At 38.4% G+C, this 25,478-nt stretch overlaps 1 protein-coding gene and 1 long non-coding RNA gene across 3 annotated transcripts in view; both read left to right on the top strand.

The window, feature by feature from the left end:
- The first annotated feature begins 847 nt into the window (after positions 1 to 847).
- Positions 848 to 25,478, top strand: part of LOC148188703 (uncharacterized) — a 64,205-nt gene continuing 39,574 nt past the window's right edge. For both annotated transcript variants that reach the window (XR_015777466.1, XR_015777467.1), the window contains exons 1-2: positions 848 to 980; positions 1,071 to 1,136. This is a non-coding gene — a long non-coding RNA (uncharacterized LOC148188703). The remainder of the gene's footprint in view (positions 981 to 1,070; positions 1,137 to 25,478) is intronic.
- LOC121947398 (rhodopsin) lies at positions 20,962 to 22,434 on the top strand. The gene has a single exon (XM_042492445.2). It carries the CDS (start codon positions 21,038 to 21,040, stop codon positions 22,094 to 22,096), a length of 1,059 nt encoding a protein of 352 aa, XP_042348379.1. The 5' UTR covers positions 20,962 to 21,037; the 3' UTR covers positions 22,097 to 22,434.

Raw genomic sequence — 25,478 nt, forward strand, 5'->3', positions numbered from 1 at the left:
TTGTTCATAACATTGTGGTTTATGTTGGATATTCTAATATATGTGTTACTTTACAGTTTACACCATCAGTGAGTTGGTGGCTGCATTTCATGAGTCCAGCTGTATTTTCCCTCTTTTCATTGTTTTAACTGCTTCTTGTATGAACAGATAATATCATATGACGCTGCCTCCTGTCTCTACTTCAGGTGAAGTCTGGCTGCAATGTAAGGAGTAGTTATGTATCAAAGATGGCAGAATCTATTGACTAAAGCAATTGCCAAAAAGTAATTTACACAAAGCTAAATTCATGGAAACCTTCCATTTTTAAAAATTTCTATAATGACTTTTTGATGTACTGCAAAACCCTAAAGTGTATAAACTCTACATATGTAAATCAACTGCTCAATTGTGCTGCAATGTACAGTTAATCAGACCCTGAAAAATAATATGTTTACTCTTAAATGAAGACCAGTTGCTTCTGTTTTGTATAATTTATGTTGTATTATTTATAATTTGTGTCTTTATTCATTTATTTTCTGTTAAGTATCTTTATTTTCTTTTATTTTTATTTTGGCTAATTTACCAGACAAATCCTTTTTTTCTTTCTTCTTCAGATTCAAACCCTTATACTTTATTGATATTGCTGACCTGCTGTATTGCTGTAGGCCTATATGTGAATCTTTTCAATAAAGTTTCAAAAAAGCAATATGTTTATTTGTAGTGAGGGGAGGGCATGGACGTATAATTGGGAAGGACATGCATTATCCCCCAGTTACTTAAAAAGGCTCAAGGTTGTAGCTGCAGGGAGGGTCAAGATATATAACAAAAAAGTGTGTCAAAGTGCCGCTCCAGCCCACCCACTTCCCTGATAAATAGAGCACAGTCCCTTGCCGTACACATAGGTCACACCGCTCCCTCATTAGGACCGAGCGTCAACAGGTGCGGGCGGGGCAGGGTCAAGAGCCTTTTTTCTTCTAAACAGACGTCGCCAAAGCGTTAAAGTAATTATTAAGTGATTTGTAAAGTTAACAAAAGGCAAAAATATTAAGCACGAAGTTGCCAAACTCAAGAATTCGGATTGTTTTTTCTAGAATTGTCGATAACGAGTGTGGAGGCGGAGGAGGAGGAGACTACCAGCAGGAGAAGCTCTTCCACCGGTGAGTTTACACTAACTTTATACAAGTGTTTGTGTCGAGCATCCGCCGTAACATTTACTGTTGTTTTGAAGACATTTCTATATTTTTTACTCAGCTGCAAACATATTCAGTGGGCAGTAGCCTAAACATGATTTTTAAACTGTTTTTTAAAACATGCTCCTGAGGTGTCAAACTAATGTTAGCTCAACAAAGATGGCAGCAGGTGTGCTGAAGACTGTAAGGGACTGTGGTTTATTTATCAGAGGAGGGGGTGGCGCTGGGTGTGACAAATTAAATCAAATAAATAAATAAATTCCTCACTAAATACTACTTTATTTTTCGGACTTCAAAACAGTTTAAGTGCTGCAAAACAACACAACAACTCAGTTTTCTTGTGCTGCATTCAGAAGCATTTTATAAGCATATAAACTTCTGCAGTGTAAGTAAATTGGTTTGATTTCTTTAAAAAATAATAAAAACATAATAAGCAAATTGGCAAGTAATGTCCCACAAAATTCTAAAAATTAGTAGAAAGAGACCAAAAATGACATGAAGTAGTGAAAAGTCTCCAGAAAACTTTATTCATAATTCTTGTTTTAAGATAATAGATAATTTTCAGCGCTTTCTTAAGGTCATTTTGTTGTTTGTTTTTTGCTTTTTTTTAAATACATTTTTTAATTTAATTTAATTTTTTAACTTATTTTCAGTTAATTTCCCCTGTAACCTTTTTACTCATTTCTTGCTAATTTTTGGGCTGTTTCTTTTTTAGTTTAGATGTTTTAAAGGGTTAAAACAGATAAATCATCAAAGTTGAACTTTTTTTTTACCCGAGATGCCCATGCTCAGACTACAGCTCTCAAGTCTATATTGTGTTTTTGTTGTCTGCTTTGATGATGCTATGTCTTGCTGCTGCAGAATCTGTGTGTGATTTGCTGTGTTTATGCATGTGGAGCCCGCTGTGGTGTCCATCGCCTTTGAATTTTATGTTGGTCACTGTTTGTTTGTTTAATGACATTGTGCTGTAAGGCTGCTCTACAGGGACGTTTGTTGTATTCATAATACATATGGTCTGTGGGTGATATGACAGTATGAATCATGGGACGGTAAGAAATGTTTCAACCATCGGATATGTTGCCATACTGTTTATCCCGAGGTGTGGAAGCCTTATTGATGAGGTGCAATATGTGTATTCATTATATGAATTGCCTGGACCAAGGATGCTTGGATGGCTGATGTATTGTTCTGTTGTTGTTGTTATTGCAATTTTATAGGCCTATAATTTCTGTATAGTTTTTGTGATGTTTCTCAGTGTCTTGCTTCTTGTACTATGTGCTGTAACACAAATTGCCTCTTTGTGTGTGGTTTAGTTTCCTAATCTAAACCAAATGTGCTTGTGTTGTGCCATTGTAGCCAAAGTTGCACACAAATGAACAGGACTGATGGATGGCTTTATTGAATTTTAGGATTTTGGCATTAAAGCAAGTATGATGTATATTTTTTTTATGAATGGGCATGCATGTGTGCAGTGCTCTCATAACCCCTAAAAATAGGGCTTCCAAAAGCGATGGTGTACTTTGAATACTGACTTTATCATGCATGTAGCCTAATGTCTTTTATGTAAATTCTAATAGGAGTGGAGTAGGGATATCCTAATCAAGTTTATTTCGTTCCTGATCCGAGTCATTTGATGTATCTGCTGAAACTGAGAATCGATACTTGGGATAACACAGCTGCACATTGCACACTTCAAGTACTTTTAAAGTTATTAAAATCAATCTAGTGTATATGCTTGACAGTGTAATAGCTCTGCAGTGCAATACAAGAAAAAATGTGTGCATCCAAACACTTCTTGGCTGCAAGTCATGCTCTTCGTTCACAACACCTGTGTGATAGTGAAGGTAAACAAAGGATCAGGCTGGGCAGGTGCTCAAAATAACTGATCCTAGTCAATTAAAAACTGTGTTAATTGGGCCCAAAACCTATCCTTCAACTCCAATTTGGACATCCCTAGTATATTAACCACTGAATGATATCATTCTTTACATTTAAGGATGTCAAAATGATCTAAATGTCCTTCCTTTATTTAATGCATAGATTAAAAAAGTGGCAGATGAAAAAAAGTCAATTCAGACGCTGCTTATCAGTATCTCTTAGAATCAGTTTGGATGACTTGGGAAAACAAATTTCAGTATAGCTGAGTAAATGTTTTATTTGGGCTTGTTGACATCAAAGAACTGTACTACCACTGACGCCCAGGCGGCTGCCACCACAGGGAATGGCTTAAGTGTAGATAAATCCTTTCAGATAAATTTCTAACACATGCTTGCTCCGGAGACTTCCCTAACCGTACAGCCAAAAGGAGCATTAATATTTAGCACAGAAAAATTTATCATTTGAGGTGACATTACTTGTACAGTTGCCACTATTGCTGTTGAAGAGGTTTGCATGTGTGCGAAAATGGACGAATGCTATCAAGACCTAACAGCAGCTTTTAGACCTATTTTCTTGCAGTCTTTGAAATATACACAGTATTAAATTAACTTCATCTGATACATGTGATAGATGAAGGAACACATTGTGTTGTGTTTTATGCCTCATAATTCATCACAGTGCATGCTGTGCTCCTCTGCCAAACACTTGTGCTGTTTTATTTTTTTCATGTTTGGGAAACAAAACAAACAACAAGATTTGAAGTCACCGAACATGGTGCATAAACCCGCTGTTGGTTGTTGCAGACCAATGGAAAGCCAGGATAAGGCCATAGCAATGCATGAATCAAGGCTGTGTTACTGGCAAAAGCTCATATGGTGGGTGTCTGGAATATTAAACTGGGCAGACTGGTACTCTGTAAGACCCTGTGCTCAGCAGACATGATCACACGGTTTGGCCATGATCTGTAAGACACTGTCATTTTACCAGACAGTGAGGAGCTCTGTCTCCTGCATGAGTGCAGAGCTTTGAGGAGGTGTTGTGCCAGCAGCCTCCGAGACAAGCAACAAACAGATCACAAAATGCAGAGATAAAACTGTGCAGCAGCAGAATCTCAACAACTGTGAACAAGGGTGAAGGACAGCAGTACCTAACCACTCTGTGTATGTGAGAACCGACACTTACGCAACAAAGTACTGGATGATCATGTTAGCTTTTGGGTTATTCAGTTCTATTCCGAGCCTTGCAGGGATTACTGATGGGCCTATCATATTTTTGGCAACATCATTTTAGAGGAATTATCTAATATGGGCCGTGTCATTAAGTAAGTGAGTAGGATGAGACAGAAGTAGCGTTTATGTGAGGCAATGAGAAAGACGGGAGAGTGTTCGGTGCATTATTTTATGTATTGTGTCTAAAATAGCAGGTTTGAATCTTTTAACAGCGGTTGTACATTATCATGAGGAACATCACAAGATGCCGTGCAGCTTTTATTTATGATGAGGGCGTCTCTCAGTTCACACACATGCACAGACACACAACAAAGCACAGACAGATGCGAGCGCACGCGCGCGCGCACACACACACACACACACACACACACACACACACACACACACAGACACATAAATGGTAAATATTCATCTGATCCAGCTTTGATCAGCGACCACACATAAACACATGAGGCATTCTGTGAAGCACATTCTCCTTTTTTGCAGACAGGCAGAGAGAAGATATAAATTAAAACTACATCCATCCCTTTTAGAAATAATCAGCATCTCCAAAGGCAGAGATGGTAATTCAAGCATGTGTTCCTGCGTGCATCTGTGCACGCAGCTATTCACTTTCATTGTCTGGTGAAATTGGCTGGAAATTTTGATCAGTTTTGTGGGTCATAGAGGATGAACACCTTCTTTTCTGCTCAGATTTGTGTCCAAATAACATATTAATTATTAACTAAGTGACTTGCTACCATAAGTTATATATTCTTACTGTGTCATTATGTTTATTTTGAATTTGTCTGCTGTCGGTTTGGCTGTTTCGCAGACTTTTTTTTTTGGGTTCTAGTATCTTCTGTTCATCCAAGGCTGGGTCTGGAGGGAGCTGGCTAAGTTGCTAATTCCAGTTACTGGTTGAAATGTGAATGATACTCAACCCTTAATTTCAGACCTGCTGATTAGAAGAAATGTTTAATTTTGTCAAAGCATTTTTGTGATTATAATTTCAGGGATATAACCAAAAAAACAATTAAAAAAAAAAAAAAGACATGAGTGAGGGAACCGGAAATGCAGAAATGCTCATTTATTTTGGTGTTTTAGGGCTCATTCCTGCAGCACTGTATTGCTGCACCGGTTTATACACAGACTACTTGCATCAATTAAATAATCTTACACAATACTCAGCCAATCAAATCTGTGCATTCTGATAAGCATTACAATTTGACTGAGTAAGAAACACACAAGAGAAATGAGACGAGAGACAACAGTCAGAGAAAAGCTAATTCACACGGCGTGTTTGTAAGGAGACAAGTTGACAGTGAAAACAGAGCTTTTAATCAAGAATTCCCACCGACAGTTCAGAACTATGTCTCATAAAATGTTCAGAGACCGTGGCTATTATTAAGAGCAGCAATGTGAATTGCCACGAGACACAACACAGAGCATCTTTTAGGGAAACATACCCACTCAAATCCAAACTGAGGGCACAGAAAATAAAATATTTGTTATGCCAATGAAACATCACCCAAATGGGACATTGGATGCTTAATTAAAAATAAGCAAATACCCTATTATTTGTAATTTAGGTTTGGCTGACCAAGGCCCTATCTCTGCACTTTATGTTACATAATTACAATTGTGACAATTTTTCTTATCATGGAGAAATTATAGATCTACATAATTGCTCATAACAAAAGACTCAGAATCTGAGGCAACGCCTGACAAGGAGTGAAAACCTCCCGAATTTCTAAATCCCAAAATCGATAACCGAATACCCAATGAATGAATATCCGAGTAGTCAAATATTCAGGTCCAGCCCTTGCTGTCAGCAGTCGGAATTAATAATTCAGAAACACTTGCGTCAAAGGAGACTGGACCATTTGTAGCTACAAATGAATTTAGATTTGAATTTGATGGGGGCAAAATGATGCTCCTCTCAGCATTCAAGCAGCAGAAAATAACAGAACAGCAGATGTGTATCACTGAGATATAGCATATACATAATGCACAAGGCAAGAGATGCCAGTGAATGTATGATTAATAAGGAACCAAAACATGGGGCAGAGTTTGAGGTGGAGGAGCTGTAACTAGCAGCAGCTGTGTGTCACAGGTAAACTGCAGACAAAGCAACAACAATGACCAGCAGAGTGTGAGCCTGCCAGACTGTGAAGGCCACCAAATTTCTACAATTGTAGAAGGGCTTCAGCTAACATTTATTTACATTATTGATTAATCTGTCTTTCTATTTATTTATTTATTTATTATTAACAGAGTATTTAGTTGGTCTCTTAAATGTTGACATATGGGAATACGCCTTTTTTTTTTTTTTTTTAAATTTAACCAGCAGATTGATAGAGAAAATCATGCTTATGGTTTGTGCCCTCGCATGTTGACCTATAACGTCACAATAATGGAACATGGAAAGGATGGTCATTTGAACAAGAGTTAATTCACCAGAAGCAGTTAAGGTGGAGCATGTTCTATACAAGAAGCTTATTTTAGATTTGCCCTTAGACTGTTACCTGCTGATATGGTGTGAGTGCTGTCTAGCTAGATACACAAAGATTTGTACTCAAAGACCTGGTCTAGAATAGCCAGGTTAAAGGTGTTCAGTATCCCTGGTCGGAGGGGGCACAGGGCCCCTCCTATCAAGCCACATGACATTAGTCTTGGTGGTGTTGAGACCTTAAGGAGGCTGAGTAAATGCTGCTGTCAGAGGTGCAAAGTTGTCAGCTTTCAGCTAAAATCCTGTGTGTGAATCATGTAGATCTGATGAGATGAGTGCCCATTTTAACTCCTTTATACCCTGTGAGGTAGTTTAATCTACAGCAGCAATGCATCGTATTCTATAAGGTCATCATATGTTTGTGGCGTGGCTGTCATGTGAGAGACATAGTATATCTCTAAAGAGTCAGAAAAACAGCCCAGTTTTCAGCTTTGTGACAATGTATTTTCCAGCTGATCCAAGAGAGTTTTTAAGGAGTTTATTTAGCAACACATAGAGAAAGACTTCATCCTTGAGTTTATCGCTAATATTAATCATCAACACATCTGGAGATAATTGATTTCCACTGTACAGGAAGGGTATGAAAAACAGTCATCCGAACAGTAACTAAAGCTGTCAGAAAAATGGAGTGCAGTAAAAAGGAAGTGGAAACATTTAAATTAAATATACAACTAAATTATGTTGAATTTGTACTTGAGCAAATGTACTTTGTTTTATTCCACTACTGCAAATTCAACCTGAGGGCTATTGCACAAAAAACTAGCGAGCGGATTATGGCAGGATTTTCCAGGTATTCAGGCTGAATTTAGCCGTGACTTGGTTGCACGAGAGCAGAAGCACAAAAGTTGCCATGAAGATTTATTCTGTTCAGCTAGCCTGCTCCTGACCAGGCTAACAGCCAGGCTTGTTCAATCCTAGTGTCTGATTTTGTTCAGCTGTCACTCAGCATGATCTTCTTGGCCTATGTATTTTTATTCATTTTTATTAGCCTGTATTAAAACAGGCTTTCACACTGTAATTCAGGAAAGTTGGCCCACTGTTTTCATTTTTATTGTGGAGTTAAAGGTAATAATGAGTAGACGTTCTTGTCTAAAGTGCTATGAGCAACATTCACACCAGGACATATCTGCCAACCACAACACTACCTGTCCTGATAAACAATATCTGTCAAGACTCTCAACTGTTCATATTGCTCCCAGAAGCAGAAGAAGATGAATCTGCTACATATAGGCTGTTATCACAGTTGTTGAGATGATTAGAAATGGTTAACAAAGTTGCAAAGGTGGTTTTAATGAAGTCAGTTGGCAAATGCCTCATCACTGACGCCCTCGCCATCCCACAGATGGTCTGTGTGGCTAATTGTGGGTGAGTGCGGTGGAGGTGGCCCATGTTGCTTTGGATAAAAGCGTCTGTTAAATGCATGTTGCCTTTAGTGTTAGTGTTTAGTCTTCATAGTATATTTCCGGAACATTAATTTCCACTTCTAACTTTTAAGGCAAAGTGACCAACTGATATTTTGTGAAAATGATAATGACAATGACAATATCTCCTTAAATGGTACTTATGATGTTTACAGTGCAGCTGTAGTTAAAGGTAACGAATAATGAACAGCAGTCTCACCCAGAGCAGCAATGATACTGTCGGAGGAGACTTGAAATCCGACCTGTCGATTGTAAGTTGGCATCATTAATCATAACACCACCTTCACCGCAGGGTTTGAAGTATTAGCTGTATATTTATTTCACTAATTGTGCATCTTAGTCAGTCCGGTATTGTTTGCCAGGCCTTTTCTTTCTGTTTGATTATAGCGTTCATATTTCCTTTTTTTGCACATGATATGCTTTACCTCCTCATATATTTCCACGAGGACCTCCTGCTCACTTGCTGAAAACTATGCCGCATGTGTCTTTTCCATGTCTACATCAGGAAAATCTGTGAACGACACCATGGTCTATTCATGAAAGCTGTTAACACGCATTTATCTGAAATGCTTGGCTTGACATTGTCGCACCCTCTCATCCTGGCTTGGCAAACTTGCAACAGATTAAGCCAGGAGGCACTGATGAGACTAGATCAAGGCTCGCCTTTTCTGTTATCCTGGATTTCTTAATTCTGCTTTTGTGCAATACCCCTCTGCTTGTGTTGTTTTTATTAGACGCCATTGGCTGTAAAGAGATAATGTGACAAGTGATGCGTAAACACAGATGTAGGAGCCAATGAGTTAAAATGAGACATGTAAACTAAACTCAGTGCTTATTGTAAGTGTGACTCTGGTCAAATTATTGTACATCATGGCAATTTTGAAATTTGAGCAAAATGATCGTACAAATACGATAATTTTCGTACATCAGACAACACTGCATGATCCTCACTCGCTCTTATTCAGTTTCCCAGCAGACCAGTTGCTATGCCAATCATCAGACCCCCCCATGTCATCTAATAAGCAGACCTGAGGCCTTGTGGTATTTCTGATTCTACAGGGAACGCTGACTAACTAACGAGACTTCAGTCAACTCTCAGGCTGAAGCTGAAGCTCCTCAATTATAGCTGTCACACTTCTCAGTCTTTAGAGACAAAGTGGAGCATTTTATAACCATGAGTTAGCAAAGAACACAATCCTCCTGACGTAAAAAGATGGTTTGATCCTTGCCAGTATTACCTGTGGTATTTAGAACAGCGAAACACTTTTCATTTTCACACACTCCTCCAGGAAAATACTTTTTTTGTTTATTCATAAGTCAAATTAAAATAATGGCCTGTCTTCTCTGGAGAACTCAAATCAGGATACCAAGCAGATGGGGTGCAAAGCCTTTGAAGCCTATTCCCAGTTACAACCCTCAGGAGCCCAATCCATCATCTGCTGATCCGTCTCTGAGTCTGTGCTAGTCCCTCCCTCTAATTAAGGAAATGAAGGCCATAATTGGAAATTGTGTTAATTCTTTGACATGTTTGAAACTCTATCTCCCCTCACTTCCCCTAAATTGGAGACACACTTGACAAATTTGGGGTGTCAGATCCACTGATGCATATCCCGGTTGAATGTTTCATCTTAGCCCAATTTCCACTATTTGTGCCGCATTATAAGCCCAATGATGAATACCAAGAAATCTTACACGCATGCTTGTTCACCAAAACTAATCTGTAATGGAAAATTGGAACGGGTAGTGGCGAGTTGCTCTAACAGTCATGCATGAATACGAACTCTGTTTTGAACTATGTAATCTTTCAGATGACTCGTTCAGTGGCATAACGGTTCGGTGCTCCGTTTGTGTAGGACACAAACACATATGATTAATATTAATGCATCTACACAGATGAGCATGTGCCAACGTCAAATGCTACCGCTGTTTAGATATTATTCATGCTCTTCTTGACAAAGCCCTCATGTCTTTTGACCTGCGATGTCTAGAAATGAAAAACAAAGCAGTAATAATCATGTTTTGTTTCCCTTGTTCAGGTTACAGAACGAGGAAAACAGTGTGACAAGAAAAAGGGCAAAGTCGACCTTAAACCCACAAAACACCTAAGTAATAAATACAACAAGCTTATCTGTAGAGTCAAGTGGGATGTAGTTTTAACAATAATCACACAAGACAAAACAATCTGTCGCAGAACTCAGCTCTGATCTCATCTAATCAGTGTGTCAGGAAGAACTATTTATGCATTTATTTAAGGGGTTAAATAATTACATGTCCAAATGTTTTTTTGCATCTTGCATTTGGAAGCAGTGAGATACCAGAGGCCGGTGGCAATGGTAGATGCATCTGTTGTATTATTAAACTCTAATTATAGTAGAAAGATGATTAAAAGGGTTGGAAGACGCTTAGTTAAAGAGCAGCGCTGTTGTCAGGATTTGGGATTATGTGTCAGTATTGGAAGCAATTTATTTTTTCATCTATTTTGCACAGGTGAACCACAGACTGGAGTTTTTAACCAGATCACAGTTTGATTTGTTTTTGAACAGTATTTTCATCGTGGAGTCGTAAAAAGAGAAAAGACCAAAGGTCACTTTAAGTTATTTACGGAGGTTGCCTGTAGAGCTGGCTGATTTTATGTGTATTATATATCTAAAAATGTAGTTTAAAGGATAAGGGGCATCATTTTACCATTGTTTTCTTGATTGAACAAAATGAAAAATAATATGAAATAATTCTGTTAAAATTTGTCTATTAAAATATCTGCGGGAAAAAAATTGTCATTGTTTTATCTACTGTACTAATTATTTTTGGCTCTAGACGGACCCTTTTTAAAATGTTAATTGTATGTGTTTATGTTAAAAAATTGACCATTAGCTGATATGTCATCATTAGATTTTTAGATGCCTGAAATATCTTTATTTGTATCAGCCTCAAAGGTGCGACAAATTGAGAGATGATTCGTTTGGCTGTGTTCGGCAGTGGAGGACCAAATGCGAGTTGGATCTGAGCTATATTTGGATATATATTTGGATATTTGGATGCCAGGTTTGGCTCAGGTTTTGGGGCTGTAGATATGGGATGATTTGGTCTGAGAATCAGTTCTAATTAATAGCTTTGGACCAGTTTTAACCCGACTGATATTGACACATCATTCATGACAAGTCTGACATGAGTCTGGCAAGCAGGAACACCGGATTTAAGTCAGTTTTTCCTACCTGGCTACATATGATAAACATATTGGAAAGATTCATGTTGAAAATTGACAGTGGCTCTTTAAAAAAAGCACTAAAAGTGGATAAAAAAAACATTTGTCGACACAGTACGACAAAGGTCAACACACTGGGATCATGCCTGACCCGAGTGTTTACCTTACTTTCCGCCACGCTCCAGTTTACAGCCCCAAAATCTGTGTGGCTGTTTAGCATATGAATAATGAGATATGATAAAAGGAGTTTAGAGAGGGCTGATGAATATGTGTGGCTTTGAAGCGGTTGTTGTGTGATCGTGTGCAGATGAGAGCGTAGGAGGTGTTGTGTGTGGATGTGTGTGTGTCTGGAAGTGTTTGCTGATGAGGGTGACATTTGTGCGCACAGTGAGAGGTTTAACCGCCAGCATCTGGGGCTTCTTTCTCTAAACCCCTAAAATATCAATCCAGGAGAGATAAGAACCCAGCTCAGCCCGACGTTTTAGTCCACCGCATAGTCAGTCAGTGTATGTGTGTGTGTGTGTCAAAGTGAGGACATTGCTCTCCACATACTCCACAGGATTTCAGCACTCTGCACATACACGGTGGATTCATCACCTTAGCAACCATTCGATTGAAAGATGATGAATCATGCCAAAGACTGCTAATTTCTTTGCAGTTGTCAAACATGAACAATGGGCGGTAAGAAGGAGTCACTGAAACGTCATTACAGACTAAATGTTGTGTTTGTGTGTGTGTGTGTGTGTGTGTGTGTGTGTGTGTGTGTGTGTGTGTGTGTGAACTTGAAAGACTACCATAAAGAGACAGAAAGGAGGAGAAACAAAATCATGGCTAATCGGAGAGTAGCATTGGAGAGAAAGAGCAGAGAGGGAGACTTCGTGCTTGTTGTTTATATTTCTGACTGACCAGAAATACCGTAAGCTCCTCATCAGCTTGCTGGAGAGGCTTTCTTTCTATTTCTCCCAGTACAATTAGGTGCTTTTAAAGAAATATGAGGTCATTATGTACTCTCTTTGAAGGGGTCTATTACATGCTGAATTTGACTGCTGCAAATTTGATCGCACACCAGGCATAAATAGCTACGCACTAATGGAGAAATCTCTTTCAGACGCATAAAAAAACAGTCTGACAAGTCTTCCACCCCCTAATTTCAGGTGAGAGAGGATATGGTTAATGTAGGATGATCGAATTTCCTGTTGGTCTCTGCTGAATAAAGCTAAATAACATATCTGACCTCATCTTCTGTGCACTTTAAGGTGACTGAATGGGCCTGGATGCTATTCCCGACAAATAGCAGGCTTTGATAAGAGGAAAGGGTCTGAGGGTCTCCATGTGCGTACATTACTGCCTGCTGAGAGTGCTGACACATCCCTCTCCACACAACAATAGCAGTGATGGTCTAAAAGACATCAATTTAGTTAAAGAAGCATGGACGTGCACCAGCTGCAATGCCCCCGGATTCGAGGGAAGCACTGCTGTCACAAACAATGTGAATAATGTGTTTAAAAGAGGCAGCTTGGCAGCCTCAAATAGTGCCGGCCTGAAATGGTGCTACTAATTCAGCAACAAGATGCAAATATTGCTTCAGCTGTACAATAATGCTGAATGTGAACGATTTCATGTCAAGCAGCGCAGTGAAGGTTAACAGCTCCCACTGCTGGCGGACATCCTGAAAGCATGCGCAGCACCAGTGCACCTTTTTTATGTGCAGCTTTGATCAATTTACAGTCCTGTTTTAAACTTTGAAGTGCAGATAAAAGAGTCAATTTTCTACTGGGGCTGGCAAGATATATATCAAAATGAATTTTTTACTATATTCACTGTCCTGTTGATTTTTAGTCTGGAGTTTTTGTGTGATTGTATCCAACCCAAACCATTGTGATCAGCAGAGCAGCTGGTAATTACTGAAATCAAAGCTAAATCTATTATCCAACAATTACAGAATATTAGATCATTAATCATAAGAGTTATGGAACCTCTACTCTCTTTTTTTAATCACTTTTATTAATCCTGGACGCATTGATTTCACTTGTCTGTTTTGTACATACTCACCCAAACACACACACACTTATAGACAAACACCTAAACCACCTGCTCAAGATAAATCACATATTTTATCCCATTACAACGTTCATTTTCTACAAATTTCACAAGCCTTCTTGGTATGTCTTGAGGGCAACATTATGAACAGATTTGTGAGCTACTCAGATTTTATGTTTATGTAACTATTTTGTCTGTTATGTGTTATCGCTCACACTCAAAGAAAATGTAAAAAAAAAAAAAAGGTAATTTATCAAGTAAAAATGCCATAGTTGCCAGTTGTAGCTTATTTAATGTGAGAATTTGCTTATTTTCGTTGTTTTATGTCGAGAAAATAAAATCTTTTAGCTGTTTAGGCTGTCATTTGGACAAAAGAGATGTTACCTTTGGGAAATTGTGATGGACACTTTTCACCGTTTTCAGATATTTTACAGACTGACTGATTAATTCATTAATTGATTTTAAAAATGAATCAACAAATTAGGGGCCCAACTAAAATTTATTTTCATGATTGGTAAATTTTCCACTTATTTCTGATTAATCATCTTTTCTGTCATTTGTCAGAAAATAGTAAAAAAAAAGCCTTTCAAAATACAGTCCAAAGTGATGTCTTTCTGTTTCTCTGAGCAGCAGTCCAAACATGAAAAGATAGGCTATACAGTGTACAGGGTTTTCCTGCCTATCTAACTCAGTAATATGGAGACATAAAAAGGTATTTAACTATCTTTCGACCAGACTTGTAACTCAGGGCAGTTTAATACACTGTCAGTGTCTCTTGCGGTCTAACACTTTCTTGATAAATCAGCCAGATGAGACGGTTCAGGAGGAAAGTGAGGGTCAGTGTGAGACTCAAACCAGAGACGGGTGAGCTATTATACATATTACAGAATTACGGTATAGCCAATCAAGTAAAAATTAACTTAATTTTTTTTTAATTCTTTTTTTTTCTTTCATATTTAGCAATCAGTGCAGCTTTGACCCAGCATGATCACACTTGATGGGATGTTATGTAGGCTAAACTGAGCATGAACAAACCGTTTGCTGCGCACGCCACCCCTCTTTCAGGCCTTTGCAACCTTTTATCTAAAAAAAACTGGAATAATTTTCTTTCAACTACAGGTCTACAACAAATTAATAAATAATGAAAACCATTTTTAGCTGCAGTTCCAAACCAAACAGCCACAAGGATTATTTTAAGCATTGCATGTAACAGTTTTTATTGTTTGGTCAGTGAAAGTCAAACATCGTCGACAGCAGCTGAGGTTATTTTGGCTGTTACAGGCCCGATGATGTATAACCCTCAGTGTGAAATGTATGTGGGAGCTGGTGGTGTGGAATGTGCCATGTCGTGGTCACAGTGTTCCCTCTTCTCTACCGGTCACTCAGCAAGAGAGTTCCTGTGGGCAGAGTGAGAGAGCATCACACTCTGCCCACACATTTGTCCTCTAAAAACCACAGTCATCTTCATATACACAAAAAACCCCCCCCAAAAAACTGAAGTCAGGAATTAAAGCTCTGGCTTTTTGAATAAGTTTTATTTGTAAAATCCATGTAATATCAAAGGGTACTGTCAGGTGTCTAAATCTAGCTTGGACTGACAACTACAGAGCTGATGTTGGAAACACTAACTCCCCAGAGTTTTTAACATAACAGATACGAGTCATTATTGCCATATAGTGCTTCTTCCAGACCATGCCGACTTTACACATTAGCACACCTCAAGGTAGTAACAGTACATCTCCTGTGTTCCTCTTCGGAAAGAAAGTCATACACTATTCATAAGAATAAAGTCGAATCCCTGTGTATAATTCAGTGGAGAGGCCCCTGTCTGAGACATCTATAAACTCAAGGTGGATACTTTTTAAACACTGCAGTTCTGACCATTTTCAGTTTAGCATTTTAGAAAGAGGAGTGCATTTGAAATTGACCAGTTCATCAACCAATAAAACCAAAACCACAGCCAACACAGTATGTATACACAATTTAGAAAAACAAGACACTCAGACTGAATCTGTCTTTTTTGTGAGACTTGAATGGTTAATGTAGCTATTTCAGTCCAGGCTCAAAACAAAAATCCCTTTGGCTTCCTGCTTAATGTAGGAAATACAGATGCACGGGTCAGGTTTTTTAAAACCTGACCCAACCTGGCCTACTATGAGAACTAACCCAGCCTGACCTGCCTGAACCATACACATACATTAATTGCATTAATCAGTGACCTGAACCTGAACCGCAAACCCCCAAACCAGAGCTGAAAGCTTCTGGTAATGACCTATTTGCTTTTGGCTGTGTGTCAGTTCCAGCAAATATCACAATTTCAAATGTGTGTTTTCTGTTTTAAAAAGTACAAATGACAGAAGAACTCACAAATGACAGTCTCATCTATTTTTTAAGTGGTTACGTCTTAAGCATATTATGTCGAACGCACAGCTGATAACCTACTTGGTTTGTTTACATGAGCGCTCAGCTTATCAGTTTAATGATTTGTTTATATGACGTTACAGAGATACATATTTAACAAATTTAGTGTGGACAGAGAGACTCTTGAACATGGTGTTAGGCCTACATATTTTGAGAGTGAAATATTTTAACAGGACATTATGACTGGAGAGATATAAAGTTAAGATTTTTTAAGTTGTGCAGTTGTTTGTTTTGTCAGTGTGCAGTGTACTACTTGGGGTGTTTTGCTCCCCAAATGTAGCTTCAGAGTGAGTGTTACTTGCTTTTACACTGCTCTCTGGTACAGGCAGCTGCAGATCCACATTCAAGGTGAGGCTGAGCGAGTCGGAGGCAGCTCCCTGAAGGAAGCGAGGCTTTCAGGCTCTGAGATAACATTATCTTCTGCCTTCTGCTTAGAAGAGGTGAATTTAGAGCTCACAGCAACTTAATACAGCACCGTCTCTGGGTTTTGTTTGATATCTAGTATCTTCAAAAAATGTTGCAGATTTCTGATCTGTGGTTAGCATAGTTGGCATGCATTAGCTCGTGTACAGCCAAATCTGATTCCACTGACATAATTCCAAGTTGGGTATAGCCATACTGCTTAAAGGATTATGTTTTTAGGATTTAGGAGGTTAGTGGTTTAAAGATCTTGACAGACATTAAAACATGAACATAATTTAGAAGAAATAATATATTCCCAGTGGTGGAAGAGATATTTAGATCCTTATTACAGCAATGGAAAATATACTCCTTCACAGGTCAAAAACCAACATTTAAATTCAACTAAAAGCGCAGAATTTTTTAAGCTAATTTTTAAGTAAGTGTTGTTAAACTGCAGTCTGTCCAGATAGATTATGATCCATCCAGGCAGATAAAATTAAAATTCCATTTTTATTGATTGATTGAGTCATTCATTCGTTGTGCCAAATACCCTCCAAGTCCAGATGGACTTTAATTTATAAATTTTTGAACCTAATGAAATAGTTTTAACAAGTTGCAGTTTGCTATGCAAATGAATGAAACAATGTGAGCATGATGACAAATTAATGGCCTGTTTGTATCATTTGTTTCCTTACATGCTCACTGCTTCCTAGCCTCTAGGGCCCCACTAGGGGGCGCCATAGCTTCACATTGAGTTAAAGGACATCTTGATTTTAAGAATAACTTGTAATAACTTACAAACATTAGGCATTTATCTCAACATTTAATTTATTTCATTTCATTCGTTGAAATAATTTGTTATTTTTAAAGTCTGGATTATTATTAAAAAACTTGTCATAAAATGTCATAAGATACGGGCAAGACCTAACCTTGGTGAACACCTGAACACAAGTTATATTCATGAAGACCCACTTTCTGCTAAAAAGCTGGAAATGCATTTAAAAAGTACACAGTGAAAACAACCTAAGAGCTAACAGAACAATGGCCAAGTGTCAGGAAAAAGAAAACACCAAATTTGTCACAAAAGAAGCCTATTGTGTGTTTGTCAATAAAGACAGACATAATACAGGCAGAATTGTAAAAGAAAAAAAAATCAGAACAGTTATCAGGAAAACCCATCTCTGATGCAATATTCACAGGAAATAATCTGCTCAAAATCTATCCAAATAGCTTGTTTTACAAAAACTTCCTGCAGTTATCAAGTACACTGTTTTGGTTAGTTGTATAGTCATGGTAATCAGTTATTGTGCACTGTTATTGTTATGTATTGAATCCTTTTTGTCACTTGTTAGGAGTTGTCAGTTTAGTCAAGGACAGACAAGGGATCTCTTAAGGAAAAACATTTGGACCCACTGCTCTTTATGAATGTGTCATGTGCGTGCTCAGCCAAGAGGTTGTCTCCTGCTGAATATCTTTAATAATCATTCATTTACTGTAATGTTAACATTACAATACTTTGAATTTGTTATTTTATGGTGGTAATGAAAATAGATCCTTGGATTTGTGTTAAAGTGTACTTATTGTGGCTTCCTGGGGAGGGCAGCAAAACACTACAGATCACACAGCAGAGCAGACAGACTTTACAACTCAGCAACAGGTCTGTCCTGATCTCACCCAGGATCTGTAAATCCTTTACAGCCTGTGGATAAATAACTGCTGTAGAGTTTGTAACTTTGAAGTCTCTCCTAATGGCTCTAGTGTGTTTTGCCTTTATGGCTTTTTGTTTTTGCAATTGATGGCTGTACTTTTACTTAAGTACTCTAATTATTTAGAACCTCATTGCCAGACATAGATTGTCCAAAAACTTACCAGGACTATAGAAAACTAAAAGAACAACTAATAGTAGTTTGTAATCATTAACTTTTATGTTGGTCGATGCTAACCTAGGTTTTGTTTAAACTTTTACAGATGTGTACAGACTAAGGCTGTGACCAACGATTATTTCATTTAAGATGAACCCTTTGAGACCTGGATGGACAATACTTTTCTTGTGCTGCGTTCAGACACTTTCACAATTATTTGTGTTTTATCATGTAAAAGTTGCAGCTCTGTTTACACTTTAGACTCAAGAGTTTCCATGATATATTTTTGTCAGTATGAGAGATTGTATGCATGACAAAATCTTTAAAATGTGAAGAAACGTGTGTGTCTGTGTATATGTAAAAACTTGTGGTGACAACCTTAATTTAACAACATGGAGTTAATTATTATGTTACATTCTGTCTGGTTTACACCAATCCTCAGTTAGGCTATTGCATATGAAATTATTCTTATTTTATTTTTACTAAATGCCATCTACATCTTTACAAATATATTTTCAAGTTGTCTCTATATTATTTTTTTTTAAGAATCAGTGATCAGCTAACCCATCTCATCTCTTGCTATTTTTCTTAAACAGTAGCTAAGAATCTGTGATTCGTATTGATGCCATTGATTTAATTAATGGGCTCTCATGTTTGGTTACTCTCCACCAGAGAGCACAGTTTACTCTGGAAGCAGTACTTTTTACTCTCCTTTACATTTGAAGTTACCACACTACCATTTTTCACAACAAATAACCTCACCTCACACCACACAGAAATAGAAATATTAGGCTTTCCTTTAATGACAGGTCAATTGGCCCGATTTGCTTCGTAATTTTCTTGAGCAAATTTATTATTAGAAGAGAGAAAAATATATATAATTAATCCTGTAACAAGTATCCAGGGCCCTGCAACCCTTAACAGGACAATCAGGTGTTGTTTGGTGGGTGTATTTTATCCCAAAAAGCAGCTTTGGGGTCTTTGGGTCTTTTTCAGCGTAGGTCTTTCTCTATTTCTGTCCCTTTTCTTTTTGTTTTAGTTATTCTCTCTCTCTCTCTCTCTCTCTCTCTCTCTCTCTCTCTCACAACACACACACACACACACATATATATACAAACTCCATAGTTAATAATAATTAGGATTACTCTGACATACCACGCATTTGTTTAAAAAAAAAAAAAAAAAAAAAAAAGGAAAGAAAAAATAAAGTTTCATGTCTGAAGACAGCAACATTACTGAGCGAGAATGACCCAGTGCGACATTAAATCCATTACAGGCCTGTGAGAGTAACACATCCATAAGCCCCAAATCTCTTTAATACAACACCCATTAGGAAAGTGCTGAGCTCTTTACCAACAGCTAAGATGGTCAAGCACTCAGTAACACCACTGTCTCTGCTCTACGTCCAATATCTTACAGAACATCGACCACTTACCACACATTAATACAAGAGACCAGGGTGTATTTTAACAAAACTTAAAGGGATGCTTATTCTGATGCTTTCTTAAATTATGAATGTTCTTTCTTTGATCTACAATGTCTTTCAACATCTTCTAAAAAAAAAATAACCATAGAAATTTTGGGTTGTTACTTCATGAGTCTCTGAGTCATTGTATGATAAAATAATTGTGTAAAAGTGTAAAAAAACAAAAAAAAAAAAAAAGAGAGAAAAAAAAGCATCATATGGAATTCAGAAATCTCAACAGCATCATAATTGACAGCTGATTTATAATGTATCAGTCATTTCATTATGTCTTTAGCAAAAATGCCAAACATTGAAACATTGACTTGTGGTTGGAACATTTGCTGCTTTTCTTTAATGACAAGAAATTGAATATATTGAAGTTTTGGACCATTGTTTTGACAAAAAAAGCAAACTAAAAACAGCATTGTTTTCTTCTTTTTTTTACAATTAAGATGATAAATGGAAGATGAATTGATTATGGAAATAATTGTTAGTTGCAGCCCTATACAACATCAGTTTGTCTCGGGTATATTGTTTGTCAGAAGGGTAAACTAAAGTTCACCATATAAGAGTAAATTTGGCTTCTTTTGCCAAAATGAAATTAATTTATAGGTTTTTAAATACACCTGTAGTTGTCCTCACTAAAGTTGTTTGAAAGACATTTTCTGAGGCTTCACAAATGTTTTCACAATGTGATGTGACACCACACGACTTTAGAATGAAAATTACACTAAATGTTATAGTTGTAATATAATGTTATAATATACTGTACTTCCAGCATTCGATTAATGATTTAGGGCTCCAAGTCATGAAATGAAATTATGCGAATTCATCATTTAGTTAACTCCATTCAGGGTCAGGGGTATCTTATGTATCTCACAGCAGAAGGCAGAAAGACACTTTAAACAAGTCACAAGTCCATTGCACAGCTATATCAGATTGAACTAATGCTTGAATTCACATTGATATATCAGCAAATCAGCTGCTGCAATCCCCCAAACTGCACATTTTTGCTTGAGGAGTTCAGAGCACCAGGAGGAAAGTTATACAAATGCAGGGAGACGTGCACTTTTTTCTGTGCACAGTAACCCTCAATAGTATCTTTCAAATTCAATTTGCATTAAAATATTAAAGTTAAAAGTTATTTACATTACCATGTTGAAATAATGCTTTAAAATAAGAAGTTATAGGATAGCTCAATGATAGACATGAGCAGGTGTAACCTTAATATCTTGATGAGTGGTCAGTTATGTTTGCAGTGGTGGCTGGATTAGATATTAACTGTGGCCTAAATCACTTTGTGCTGACGGATTTGGAAAGTGATAATCCAAGGTGTGCCTTTTAAAAGCCAGACCGTGGCCACTTCGGTCCATTTGTAGCAGGGTCCTCTCCATCACTCTCCGTAACAGCCAGAAGAAACAATACAGAAGGGCTGATCGCAACCGCAAGCCGCAACCATGAACGGCACAGAGGGACCTTATTTCTATGTCCCTATGGTGAACACCACTGGGATTGTCCGGAGTCCTTATGAGTACCCTCAGTACTACCTTGTCAACCCAGCAGCTTATGCTGCCCTGGGTGCCTACATGTTCTTTCTCATCCTCGCCGGCTTCCCCATCAACTTTCTCACTCTGTACGTCACCATCGAACACAAGAAGCTGCGGACCCCTCTAAACTACATCCTGCTGAACCTTGCAGTGGCTAACCTCTTCATGGTGTTTGGAGGATTCACCACAACGATGTACACCTCTATGCATGGCTACTTCGTCCTAGGACGCCTTGGCTGCAATTTGGAAGGATTCTTTGCTACCCTTGGCGGTGAGATTGCCCTCTGGTCGCTGGTTGTTCTGGCTGTTGAAAGATGGGTGGTCGTCTGCAAGCCCATCAGCAACTTCCGCTTTGGGGAGAATCATGCATTCATGGGTTTGGGCCTCACCTGGATGATGGCCTTGGCTTGTTCTGTGCCCCCTCTTGTCGGCTGGTCTCGTTACATCCCTGAAGGCATGCAGTGCTCATGTGGAGTCGACTACTACACACGTGCAGAAGGCTTCAATAATGAGTCCTTTGTTATCTACATGTTCTGCTGCCACTTCATGATTCCACTGACTGTCATTTTCTTCTGCTACGGTCGTCTGCTCTGTGCTGTCAAGGAGGCTGCTGCTGCCCAGCAGGAGTCTGAGACCACCCAGAGGGCTGAGAGGGAAGTCACCCGCATGGTCGTAATCATGGTTATCGCCTTCCTGGTATGTTGGTTGCCCTACGCCGGTGTGGCCTGGTTTATCTTCACACATCAGGGCTCTGAGTTTGGACCAGTCTTCATGACCATCCCAGCCTTCTTTGCCAAGAGTTCTGCTATCTACAACCCAATGATCTACATCTGCATGAACAAGCAGTTCCGCAACTGCATGATCACAACCTTGTGCTGCGGCAAGAATCCCTTTGAGGAGGAGGAGGGAGCATCCTCTACCAAGACCGAGGCCTCCTCTGTCTCCTCCAGCTCTGTGTCACCTGCATAAAAGGGCCGTCAACACAGGCTCCATGATCCACAGTCCAAGAAGAAGACTTCTGCTCCCCCCGGGAAACGACTGAAGGCTAATGTCTACAGAAATAACCTCCTTTTTGTATTTTTGAGTTGGTTCAACCTAAAGACAGTTGCAGGAAAGGTCAGCCCATTACAGAGTTGTTCCTGTATGTACAGAATATCCAACTTAATGATCTATGAGATTTTTTTTTCTGAAAGGAAAGGAAAAAATGTTAATCTTTTACAGTTGGATCCTATATGATACTGGCTTATTTTTTGAATGTAGAGGCATGTAATCAAGGCAACGTAAAATAAAAGGCACTTTGCAAATGACTCATTCTGTTTATGTTTTACTTACAATTTGGTTGGCAAAGTTCATATGACTCTAGTATATTTAATCGAATAAATAAAAGTGAATGACCTGTTCAGAATGCATTTATGTCTTGAGTTGATTACTGCTGAGCTACTGTTGTCACTCCTGTTCTTCTGTTACAAAACGCAATGGTACAAACACTTAAAGCGAAACAAAAACTTAGAATAGTATTTGAATTTCTTTAGAGGCGTATGTGGCCTCAGTAATCTCATTTCCATCACAGGTCACCTTGGACTTGAAACTCGGCCTAAGGGATTATGACATTATTAATCAGGGATGAAAATACACATGACACAACACCAACTTTATCTGATGACGAATATTAATCACATTAAAGGTTAACACAGACAAAGACTTATTGGATAACAGTATAATCAAGAGACACCTTGATGCAAAGTTTATTAAATGGAAACAATATTTGTGTTCCTTACATCAGTCGTATCACACTCAAACCATACACCATTAACTAAAGTAATTGTTTACGAAAGACTCTGCAACACTTTTAGCATCTCTAACCAGTATTAAACTGATAAAAAGTTCTTTATATCACACTTGATTGTGGCTGTATGAAGAGATTTAGGGGGGATGCAGAGGACATGTGAGAACATGTGCATTTGTCCCCCATAATAAAAATATATAAGGAGCAGAGGATTTTTATTTTGACAAAGCTAAAGACATTTTCAACATATATTTATGCAGAAAGGCACAAATTGGTGCGTTGAAATTCACCAGACTGCAGGAAATTTAGTGTTTGATGCTCAAAATTTGCTGGTGGAGGAAAAAAGGGAGGGTGGTGTCCCCCCAAAAGTTGAAATTAAAGCTATGCCCTTGGGATGGTCTATAAACACGTAGTGAATTACAATACAGTGTGATTGCTGATGCCTACTACACATTCACAAATACTTAAACATGTCTCATAGCTGGAATAATTCTAATAATAATAATAAGATAGGACTTATATAGCGCTTTCTAGGTCATCAAAGACCCTCTACATGAAATGCGAAAGAAAACAAATACAAAATAGAGAAAACAAAATACTGAAAGATGCATACATGAACGGAACAAATACAAGAATAGAATACAAAAGAAAAATTTAGAGGATATGGAAGTTCAGATTTGGGGAGGCAGTGAGAGACAGGTATTGCAGGCTGTTTTGAAAAGGTGTGTTTTGACTTTATTTTTAAAAGAGTACAGTGAGTCTAGGTTGCGGTTGTTTGGGGGGAGGGAAGATCTGGGGCAGCAATAGCAAAGGCTATGTCCCCCAAGGTGTAGTGTTTGGTCCTGGTGATGGGGGTCAGAAGGTGTGCACCTGATGATCTTATGTGGCGTATGGGGGAGTGGTGTCAGAGAACGTCAGTAAAGCATGAGGGTGCAAGGTTATTGAGGGCTTTGTAGGCGATGAGGAGGATCTTGAAGTGAAATTGGTTCTGTATCGGGAGCCAGTGAAGATGTTGAAGGAAGGGTGTGATGTGGTCTCTGGAGCAGGAGTGTGTGAGCAACCGGGCAGCAGAGTTCTGAACATACTGTAATTTTTGGAGGTCAGTGGAGGGGAGGCCATAAAAAATGTTGTTGCAATAGTCAAGTCTGGAGGTTATGAAGGCGTGAATGCAGCGGAGGAGGAGAGGGCGGGTCGTAGACAGGCAATATTACCAAGGTTGAAGAGGGACATTTTGGTGATGTTATTGATGTGAGATTTGAAGGAGAGATGGGGATCCAGGATGATGCCAAGGTTTCCGACCAGGCTGTCTACTGTATTGTATTGTAAATTATTTGTTAAATGTTCTTATGCAGCTGATAAATGCTCAGTGGGGGGACTTAAAGGGTGTTTTTGACTTTTTCAACCAGGACTCTGTTTTCAAATTTACCAATTTTTGAAATTCGTTTAGTACTGAGTGAGAGGGCTTCAGCCGCAAATCAGGCTGCAATTTACCAGCTAGTTTACTAAAAGTTGTTTTTGCCACTGAACGGCTCAGATTGTTATTAAAAGTGTCTGATGACATTCTGGAAAGGATTCAGAGGTAGCCCTTGTTGTCAAAAATTAAGATCATTTTTGTTTTACCACAAACAGTCCTGAAATCACTGCCACCAGACCCCACTTGAATAAACAGTAATTTTAGACTGTATAGAGCCAGCATATTTTCGCAACTAACTGAATGAATTAAGGGTTTTTTTCAGCCAAACCAGAGCAGAGGATTGTGGGAACAATGGAAAGTTGAACCAAGATGGCTTTCTTTTTGTTTCTGTAGCCTTTTGATGAAGTGTGTTTTACAATGAGAAATTACTGTTCATTTAAAGATATCTGGTGGCCTTTGTGATGGTGATTAAGGTCTGCTTCTGGATCTCTGAAGGAGTCATTTTGATAATGTTTTCGCACACTTAGACTAACAATCAGAGCCTCTCAGTGTTAAAAACAAGCACTTGTGGTGGCTGTACATTGACGGTAAAACATGCCACGAGTGGTTACATTTAAGCTGTTGTTTCACAGCTGAAGCCTTCTTGCCCAGTTCTGGACCAATTACAAAAACTGTGTAACACTTTGTCACAAAAACTTTGGAAAATAAAGTCAAGGTTGAAAAATCAGTCACCTGTTGAAGCAGGCGTCCCATGTGCAGAGGCTGCGGGTTTAACTCCCACCTGTGGCCTTTTGTTGCATGTCATCCCCTCTCTCTCCTCCTTTCAGGCTTGAGCTGTTCTATCATTATAGAGACAAAAAGCCCCCACAAAAAGTCTTTTAAAAAATGCCCAAGTTATAGAGAAATGTGTTACCGAAGAATAAGTTATTGGAACAATAATTTGGAGAGCCGCACAACCTTTCTCAGTACATATCCGTAATAAAAAAAAAACAACAATATTTAGAGCACAGGCTTTCTGTTATAATACACCCATTCAGTTACAGTCTGTGTGTATAGACACACCAGAGGTTTCCTCAGGTTTATAGGTCATTTGATGAGAATCCGGCTGTTTTTTACCCTGTGAAAGATGTCATGATGAATTGTATCATTAT

This window comes from Plectropomus leopardus, chromosome 9, assembly GCF_026936395.1.
Source record: "Plectropomus leopardus strain MGB_pleo_1.0 chromosome 9, ASM2693639v1, whole genome shotgun sequence".
In the NCBI taxonomy this organism is placed as follows: Eukaryota; Metazoa; Chordata; class Actinopteri; order Perciformes; family Serranidae; genus Plectropomus; species Plectropomus leopardus.

What these genes read in the sequence shown, in the direction of transcription:
- LOC121947398 (XM_042492445.2), top strand. Translation starts at nt 21,038, where the DNA reads ATGAACGGCACAGAGGGACCTTATTTCTATGTCCCTATGGTGAACACC.